Source organism: Maylandia zebra, linkage group LG11 (assembly GCF_041146795.1).
Source record: "Maylandia zebra isolate NMK-2024a linkage group LG11, Mzebra_GT3a, whole genome shotgun sequence".
In the NCBI taxonomy this organism is placed as follows: Eukaryota; Metazoa; Chordata; class Actinopteri; order Cichliformes; family Cichlidae; genus Maylandia; species Maylandia zebra.
This window is the reverse complement of record NC_135177.1, coordinates 24,356,555-24,366,203: the sequence shown is the minus strand read 5'-3', so window position 1 is coordinate 24,366,203 and position 9,649 is coordinate 24,356,555. Positions and strand designations below refer to the sequence as shown.

General features: G+C 41.3%; 1 protein-coding gene across 2 annotated transcripts; it reads right to left on the bottom strand.

The window, feature by feature from the left end:
* Positions 1 to 2,077: 2,077 nt before the first annotated feature.
* Positions 2,078 to 9,032, bottom strand: LOC101480381 (gamma-enolase). Of its 2 annotated transcripts, none has more exons than XM_004550798.4 (13): positions 8,833 to 9,032; positions 8,197 to 8,282; positions 7,937 to 8,032; positions 7,744 to 7,802; positions 6,254 to 6,323; positions 5,998 to 6,131; positions 5,684 to 5,906; positions 5,412 to 5,609; positions 4,803 to 4,879; positions 4,315 to 4,439; positions 4,120 to 4,228; positions 2,856 to 2,914; positions 2,078 to 2,682 (listed from the first exon to the last, which is right to left on the bottom strand). In XM_004550798.4, the coding sequence occupies exons 1-13, from the start codon at positions 8,964 to 8,966 to the stop codon at positions 2,613 to 2,615; spliced, it is 1,440 nt and encodes a 479-aa protein (XP_004550855.3). In that variant the 5' UTR covers positions 8,967 to 9,032; the 3' UTR covers positions 2,078 to 2,612. The 2 variants fall into 2 exon arrangements, with proteins under 2 accessions (XP_004550855.3, XP_012774529.1); XM_012919075.4 differs by lacking the exon at positions 8,833 to 9,032 and adding an exon at positions 8,635 to 8,789 and having other exon boundaries at positions 2,079 to 2,682.
* Between the last annotated feature and the right edge of the window lie 617 nt (positions 9,033 to 9,649).

Below are 9,649 nucleotides of genomic sequence, written 5' to 3'. Positions count from 1 at the left end.
AGAAGACCCACATTGACTTAGATAAAGTGAAGGTGCACACACTCAAACTGCATGAATGTGGCAGATTATTTTACAATATTCTGCTTTATTTTTGCTATTTTACTTTGTAAAGCCACTTTACTGCATTATATTCCGCTTTTAAGACAAGACATGCTTTATTTCTCCCTAACCTGCAACAAAACTGAAATAGGCAGGCTAAATTTATAAAGCAATGTATAAATTGATAAATCAATAAAAAAAAATACAAAACGACAAAACACGGTAAAAACTAAAAGGAGTAGACAAGTTTAATTGTAATACAGTTCCAATTGTAATCATTTAAAATCCAAATAAAATCCAACAAAAATTAAAATAGTACAATGTAAACAAGTGTTACATAGTAATACTACAATTATTGTTATTAAATAAAAGCTGAGTATATAACAATAAAATGGCTTCATTCAGTGAAATATCTCAAATTCAGTAAACAAACTAAAACATAATTAAAATAGCTTACATGATGTTTTATTGTATTTCATTTACATTTTATCCTGTTGAACTCAAATTCCACACACTTCATTATTAACCTCATTTATTTCAATTTATTTTATTTTATTTGGTTTATTTCTTTTGAGTATACTTAAAAGAAAAAAAAGAGCTTATTGAGATTGTTCCTTCATATGTCATTGAGAAATATATTAATTCTACTGTATTAAAGTGTTAAGCTGGTACATCTAATGTATATCTTAGGGTATTACGGGCCGTGTGTTGGAGGGGTTGTTTAGTTTTCCTATTACGATGTTTTTTTCTAAGTGGTCTGCACATTTATTATACCTTTATCAAAAGATTGGTATATTAATAGACTACTTTACATAATTTACACGTTTATTAGCCCACGCTTCAACTGTCTCCACTCCTACATCCACTTTACATTAATCTATCCACTATATGTATAGCTGTCTTTGTGTGTGTACTGTCTCTTCTCCTAATATAAACTTCTTTGTATTAGATTATATAAAGTCATTACCTTCTGTGATACTTGCTGCAATAACATTGTTTAAAACAGTTTCTAAAGACTATTTTTTATGCAGTATAAAAGATTAATAATATTAAAATGAAAAAAAGCTGCTGCACTGCTGCCTGTGGATGTAACATTTGAGCCACTTTTCACTCGGCAACAGGTCTTTTTAAATATTCCCAATAATACCTGTGCTTTTCCTGTAGTATCAAAATGATCTGCTATGACACAGACTGTTGACGAAAACAGCAGGTGTTTGCCTCTGACAGCTGGTTATATTTAACGATGCGATTCTAATGAATTTCTGTGCATCACAGAAGTCTGTTTAAGTCGCAATGTGTAAAGAAGTCAAGACAGCTACACAACTTTAACATTTTTTGTTGTTGTGCATGAACTGTGAAACCAAACTGTCAAACTGGAGAGACTCTTTGACCCAAACACACACAGATTAAATTAAAGTAATTAAAGTTGCTTTAACTTAAAAGACAAACGCTGCGCAATGACGGCAGGATAGAGCATGAAAAAAAGAGACTAACAAGATAAGTCTTAAAACACACAGGGTCACTAAAAGGAAACATTACAGCAACTATGACCTGACAAAGGCACAGGGCTTTTCTCATTACTACTTTGTGCCTCCTTGTCTTCTGTGTCCTCCTGACTGTGACCCAGAAATCCATTCCCAAATTGCATCTATAGGACAGAGGAGGCAGCAGGAGGAGCTAAAGTCGAGGATGCACAGGTGTTTCCCTGCAAAAGTGTTTTTACCTGCATGAAAGAGGCACGGAACAGGCTTGAAATATTCAAACCATTATAGGAAGTCTTTACGTATGAACAACTCATTCTTCTTATCCAGAAGTTGTTTCAGTCACAAAGACCACGAAACAAACAAACAAACCCCTATAGAAAAAAAACATTTGTGCTAAAAGATTCCCTTATTTCACCACAGGTTTGAAATTATAATCATAAACCCTATAAGATAATATTTCAGAGCTACATGGGTTTCTAGTTTTGCTCCATAACCGATTATATTTACCTCTCAAAAAGAAGCACAGTGAGGCTTCTCTTCAAAACAAACACACCCAGATCTTTGGTTAGAGTTAACATATATCCATCTCTTTATTAAGCTTCACTTTGAACAGACAAAGTAGCAGACACAACTTTGCAGCAAGCTGTTAAACAGGAGGAGGAGGAAGAGGAGGAAACAACAGGGCACAAAAAAGATCAAAACACTTCTGCAGCAAGTGAAAAGGAGAGAGTCAGGGGGCTCAGGAAAATGAGAGAAACTAACAAGCCCGTGAAGGGGAGTGTGACTCAGTAGTTCAGTAGATTTTTTTTTCCTCCACCAGGCTTTGTTAGGATTCGTGGAGGCTGGCTGTAGGCAATCATCTCTATCACTCACTGAAGTGTTAGATCGATATATTGTAGCTATAATGTGAAAACTAATTCGTTTTGATGCTTTTAAGTTCATCTTTGTGTGTTTAGTGCTTTGCTGATACACGTAAACTTCTCACCACATAGAACTAATCAGGGAAATATGACACTATTTATATGTATGCGTGGGTTTTTTTTTTGTTCTCTCTCATTTTGTCTGCTGAGAACACTGGCACCCCACTCCCTAAATGGCGCTGGGGTTGCGGAAGTTGTGTCCAGCAAAGCGAGCCTGATCGCCCAGCTCTTCCTCAATCCTGAGAGGAAGAGGAGGTGAAATGCAGAGCAGGAAGGTGAATGTGAAAGAAGATGACAACAGATAAAAGAATGAAGACAAGAGGAGAAATATCAAAATAGTGCAAGCGCTATACAGGAATCCATTTGCATACCATGTACATACATTTATGCAATGTAAGCTACAGATACCCACCTCATGAGCTGATTGTATTTGGCCAGGCGTTCAGATCGACAGGGAGCTCCAGTTTTGATCTGAATGAAGAAAAAAAACACTAACAGCTACAGACGTGGCTGAACTTTTATCATTAATTCAACAAATCTCCACATGTCTGATCGCCTGTCAACGTTTAGCTGATCTCTTCCTACTTGGGAGGTGGACTGCTGGAGTCTCCAGTAAGTGCAGTGCTGAGGATAAAGTTGTTTCGATCTGCAGTCCTCACAATTTGATTATTACTTGTTTTCAGCTTTAGACTGCCTGCATATGAAGCATTTAGGGAACAACGTAACCGGGTTACACTCCCCTCAAGCAGGTTCTGCACATTTAGTACTAATACTCTGTACCGAGGCAATAACTAACTGGCATTTTGATATTTAATACATATCGTTAGCTTCATAGCATAATTGCCTAAGTCATTTGACTAAGTCAATGACTTAGGCACTTATGCTATGAAGCTAACGATATATTATTCTGTGTATAATGTTACAAATTCTGACTACTATTCTTAAAATTATATTTTTAGACAAAAGTGTTGAGAAAAACAAGCTGCAAATTATTAGCATTATGAAGATCTTATGACCAAATGTTTTGTATGTTTATCTCCTAAAGTTTGCGTTTCGTCCCGTCTCTGCTCTCTTCTTTTCCCTCTCACACCCAACTGGGAACGGTGGTTGGCTGCCTCTACCCTGAGCCTGGTTCTGCCAGGGAGTTCTTTCTTCCCACTGTTGCCAAGTGGGCTGGCTGACTGTTAAGGTTTCTTTCTAACAATTTAGGGTCTTTACCTTCCAATATAAAGCACCTTGAACTAAACTGAATTGACTGTATTGATATTTCACTGTTGTTATCAATGCACTGATTAGTTAACTTATTAATTTCAGGACTTCAGTTGTTTTGTTTTTAGAAGTACAGTAAAAAGTTAATGAATATTGAGCTGCTTCATTTCCACATCTGTTTATTAGCTCATGCTCTTATTTGCACTGCTTTATCATGTATAATACATATTATTATACATAATTACAATAATCATACATAATTTCCTTAGGGATTAATAAAGTATGCTGATGCTGATTCTGATTATTGCTGCTTTGTATGGTCCCAAAGTGTGATGCTGCACTGTTATGTTGCTGTTATGTTGCTTATGCACCGGGACCCAAGGAAAACTTAGAGCATGAAACGTGATCAGTAATAAGCAGTTAAGCTAGCAGAGGGATATGAGCTGTCAGACTGTTGCATGTGTTACCTGTCCAGTGCAGAGACCAACCACCAGGTCAGCTATAAAAGTGTCCTCTGTCTCTCCTGAGCGGTGGCTCACCATCACGCCCCAGCCGTTCTCCTGTGCCAGCTTGCACCTGGAAAACCAGAGAGGAAATTAGTATAACTGCAATCCGTGTGCGTGCCCACAGATTTTGGCTTGAAACACATAAAGTCAACTCACGCTTTGATGGCCTCTGTAACAGACCCAATCTGGTTGACTTTGAGGAGCAGACAGTTGCAGGCTTTTTCCTCCACAGCTCGTTGTATTCTTCGTGGGTTGGTGACTGTCAGATCATCTCCAACAACCTGCACAGCGAGTGAAGTGAAGGGCACGGGGATTAGTATCACGTGTACTTATTCAGGGGGCATTAACCTTTGTTGTATCTCTAAGTGTGTAAATGAAGTTCTGGTCCACATAGAATAAATAAGACAGCAGTATTGGAGGGGAGAGGAGGGGTACGTGCTTTAATGTGTATGGATATTGATAGAAACTTGCTTTTTACGGCTTGGCTCATTCTGCTAAATAAAAACAGGATGACTTTACTTCTGCACCATTAATTTTGACTGTTCTTTGTTTAATGGAAGGAGGAGGAATACGAGATTACCTGTTGAAGAAGAGCTGCGCTGATCTACTTCCACATAATAATGGCATAATTTGTAATATCTTACCTGGATACCCACTGAGGCTGTGAACTGAGACCAAGCGGGCCAGTCATCCTGGTCAAAAGGATCTTCAATAGACACCACTAGAGGGAAGGACACATGGGTAAGATCATTTTCCTCCATGACTCAAATATTACAACACTGTAGGAGAAACACAAGGCTAGCTGAAATCACTAGTAGCTGTTCTAATGCCTTTAGATCTACTGCTATTAATTACAGATGCAAACATGCACACAGCCCACAAATAGTATGCACACCATTTACAGGGTAAAGACCCACATCAGAGCAGTACCCCGCTTGCCAAATTTGCAATGTAGCACATAATTAAATCTTCCTTAACAGCTTCATGTGTCAGGAGGCGAGACCAGGCTCTTTCTGCCGCCCCTTTTCTCTTTTTCTTTGACTATTTCTTTCTAAAATGTGACAAAAGAAATATGGTGGGAGGAAAAAAAACATATGGAGTCGACTGCGATAGCCCTGATGCTTTGATTCAAGCTGACGGAGGCTTAGAGAAATCAATAACACCCCCCCCCCCTTTTTTTTTTTTTAATGACTAAGAGGTGCCCACATTGTGCTCTCTGGAGAACATGTGTACTCACACACCACATTACACACCTGGGTAGTTATTAATGAATCCCTGGTAGATGGCGGCCAGCTCATCAGCGGTGATGTTGCGGGCAGCATTTGGTGGCGACTTAAAGTCCAGGTCATATTTGCCCTCACTGAAGAACTCTGAAGCAGCAACATCCATTCCTATCACCACCTTATCTGTGAAGCCCGCCTTCTCTATGGCTGTCTTTATCAGCTCCAGAGCTGACAGGAAGAAACAGGAGCGATATGTTAGATTAGGCTGAAGGAAATTGTTTTCAGGTGGTCGCCGTGCTTACCTTCACTGTTCTCTTGTATGTTAGGGGCAAACCCCCCTTCATCACCCACATTTGTAGCATCCTGACCATATTTCTCCTTTATGACACTTCTCAGTGTCTGGTAGAGCTCCGCCCCCACACGCAGAGCATCACGGAAAGACTCGGCACCCACTGGAAGAACCATGAATTCCTGCATGGCCAGCCTGTTCCCAGCGTGAGAGCCTCCATTAATCACATTAAAAGCCTAAAAGAATGTCAGATGGATGTGGGTTTTTTTATGGTTGGTCATTTATGTTTGGAGAAAAATTAATTTTTTTAAAAACTATAAAACTCACAGGAACAGGGAGGACCAGCTCTCTGTTTCCTGCCAGGTCAGCAATGTGACGGTACAGGGGGACACCTTTCTCTGCTGCGCCAGCTTTGCATATGGCCAGCGATACTCCCAGAATAGAGTTGGCACCAAACTTAGCTGGAGGCGAAATAGAGGCAGTCACAAACATAACGCACATATGCAGTCGGTACTCACTGGTGCGGAAACATGTCAGTACACATATATACCATCACCCCACACGAGATGTGAGCGAGGCTTACATTTGTTGTCAGTGCCGTCCATTTCAATCATCACATTGTCCAGCTTCTCCTGCTCCAGCACACTGATTCCCTGGAAGAAAAACACAATATTCCTCATACAGTAAACAGATTTTTTCATTTCAGTCCCGCTCGGCTGCTCATCAGGTTCTGCAGCATAAACTGAATATTCTTTTGTTTATCCCATCACTTTGCTGGATGAATCCCCATCATGTACTATTTTAATAGAGCATTTTGCTCTCACAATACAGGCTTACTTGTGGTTCCTTCAGATTTAAAGGGGGGCAGTGCTTCAGCTATCGCGCCCATCTCTCCTGGTTTGGGTTCAAGCTCTCCCTTTTTTTTGATACATCTTATAGTTAGTATTGGATTAGATGACACTGAGGTATCCCTTAGTTCAGGGGTGGCCAACTCCAGGCCTTGAGAGCCAGTGTCCTGCAGGTTTTAGATGTGTCCTTGATCCATCACAGCTGATTTAAATGGCTAAATTATCTCCTCAACATTTCTTGAAGTTCTCCAGAGGCCTAGTAATGAACTAATCATTTGAATCAGGTTTGTTGATCCAGGGTGATATCTAAAACCTGCAGGACACCGGCTCTCGAGTTGGCCACCCCCTGCCTTAGTTACACTGATGTAGCCTTAAGCTGATGCACTGATCACTTCTTCTCCACTCCCATCGTCTTCTCTTCCTATGCATTTTTATGTCACTATTGCACTACATTAACTGTGTATCTTCTCCCTTTGTTTTTGCCCATTGTTTCTCTTTACCCTCAGCCTAACTGGCTGCAACAGATGGCTGCCCCTCCCTGAGCCAAATGCTGCTGAAGATTTCTTCTGAGCAAAACGAAGCCAATGCCAAAATGCTAAATCTGCAGTTCCTTGTATGGCGACTTGGGGTTCTGTCCAACAGTGACTCACAAGTTTAAAGTCAAAACCTTAGCCTGGTAAATAACATATTTACACGGGACTGTAGTCTCTATGGCTAATTAACATTACAGGAGTGTGGACACTCTGACCTGCATATATTCCAACACAACGAGCTGGAGCCAGTTGTTGTTTGCTAGGCCTCAAGCACTAAACTCCACTTAATGAACAGGACCTCTGCCTTTTGGCACCAACAGTACTAATAATATGACTTGCAATGAAGCATGGCCCATCCAAAAGGATGAGTAAACCTCTCGTATTTTAAGAAGTATGTCACTTAGCAGGTGTGCCTGTATAACAAAAACAAAACAAATACAGCTAGGCTTCATAATGTGGAGCCAACCTAGAAATCAATGTCATGCTGGCTTCACCCATCTTCTATATACAGTCTATGGAGTCTTCTTCCCCCCACACTGATTGGTGATAGAGGCGCATGTGATGTTTTTGGTTCTCTCTGTAATACTATAACATTTCACTTACAACAGAAAGCACCTTGAGGTTACTGTTGGTTGTGAACTTGTGCTGTGTACAGTAAACAAAACTGAACTGAGCCAAAGTGAAGTACTCACAGACTGGATGAGGGCGGGTCCAAGGGTGTCATTAATGTGAGCAACAGCCTTTGTCACACCTTTAGTGCAAAACGTGAAGCCAGTTAGTCCCCATTTTGTTACAATAAGGAAAAGAACCATCATGCAAAATCAGATACAGGCAGAAAAACAAGAGCGCTTAGTGCAGGGGAGACATCTTTGTAAGTGTTCACACCTTTGCCCTTGTAGCGAGTCTTGTCGCCATCTCGGAGCTCCAGAGCCTCGTAGATGCCTGTGGAGGCACCACTGGGAACAGCAGCCCTGAAAAGACCTGGAATCGAAGCATATGATTGGTGGGTGGATAGAGGAGGCAGACGTAATGGGGTGAAAGGTTGAGGGAGAGGAAAGAGGATGGAGAAGGATGTAGTTAACCTTAATGAAATAATCTAAACATTAATTTGAGACATTAAACAAGAGATTTTATTTTTTCTAAACCTTTGTCTGTATGCAGATCTACTTCCACAGTGGGGTTTCCCCTGGAGTCCAAGATCTCCCTGGCAACAATATTCACTATAGACATCCTGTTAAAATAAATAAATAAATAAAAACAAGGGAACATTGGCCTCATTTCAAATGCAGATTTTATCCAGTGCTCATACACTCAGTCTGTTATTTTAATTAGAGAAGGAAACACATGAGCAAGCAAAGCTGCGCGTGAAGATGAAGCTCGGTATGAAAATAGCCTGTGAAATACCAAAAGCACTCATATGAAAAACAAGGACTTCACACTCTCTTCCTCTTTTCCACTTGAACACACACTGTGGTGATAGTGACGCAGCCTTGAGGATGGAAAGCAGTGGAAAAAGAGGTTCTCAAGGAAAATGCTCACACTCACACAGAGAAAGACATGAATCAGAAACCAGTGATGCGCACCTACTTAAAAATCTGTCAAACTGTTCCAGACCACAAACCAGCTCAATTTCTCGCCCGTTTCAGTCAGTGACAGAGAGCACGGACCAACAGAGATGAGACGCAAAAGACAGCGCAGGTAGCGACGAGGAGATGGGGGAGGGGAGCGGGATGAGAGGGATGGAGGGACTGAAGAAACAGATCAATCTTTTTAAACGTTACCTGCAGCTTGTTTGAAGCCTGGTGGAGAAAGTGAGCGAATGTAGGCGAATGAGGAGCAATAGCGGGAAGGGGAGGTGGGAGGAGAAGGGGTGAAAACGTATGACACACGGGGGGAGGGTGAGCATGTGAGTCATTGGAAGATGCAGAGGAGGGGAGGGAACAAAGCAAGGAGAGAGGAAAAAGAGATAGGAAGGAGGAATTGAGTAGAAGAGCTGGAGCAATGTGGATTTGTGTATTAATAGGGGTGCAGGAAACAATGTAACCATCTGAGCATTTAACATACACCGCTACTTTACACCCACGCAGTCCTGTCATACGTGCTGCGTACACATCTGCTCACTGCTGATAACTACAGAGGCACTCGTGACATGAAAATATTGTCCCAGCAAACTGATACATGAAACGTTCATTTGCGCTTCCTGTCAGGTCCAAGCAGCGCTGCGATACAGCTGAAGTAAGTGCATGTGGATGACAGGCAGGAGATGTGACAACAAAGCAACCACAAGGAGGATGCATCTTAGCAAAGACAGCAGAAAAGAAGGCGCCTTGTTGGGGAACGTTAGATATCTAATGATAGGGATTAAAGGAAACAAGAAGACAGGTAGACGGGAGCAGCCGCTGCCGGAGGGAGGATGTGCATTTAAAAATAGTCTTAGATGTAATTAAAGATACAGCCAGCACGAGCGAAATGCAGACGGGAAGCTATGGGGCGTTTGGAGAAAAGGAAAGTTTTTCATTGGCTGCCCCGCTTGAACGTGCCATCTGGACATCACATGACCTGCAGACACGGTGGCACAGGGAAGATGAAGAGGGCGCA

What these genes read in the sequence shown, in the direction of transcription:
- LOC101480381 (XM_004550798.4), bottom strand. Translation starts at nt 8,966, where the DNA reads ATGACTCACATGCTCACCCTCCCCCCGTGTGTCATACGTTTTCACCCC. An exon ending in GACCCGCCCTCATCCAGTCT is followed by an intron (nt 6,324 to 7,743) that starts GTGAGTACTTCA and finishes TTTTTCTTCCAG; the next exon opens with GGAATCAGTGTGCTGGAGCA. An exon ending in CAGCCTCAGTGGGTATCCAG is followed by an intron (nt 4,440 to 4,802) that starts GTAAGATATTAC and finishes CTCGCTGTGCAG; the next exon opens with GTTGTTGGAGATGATCTGAC.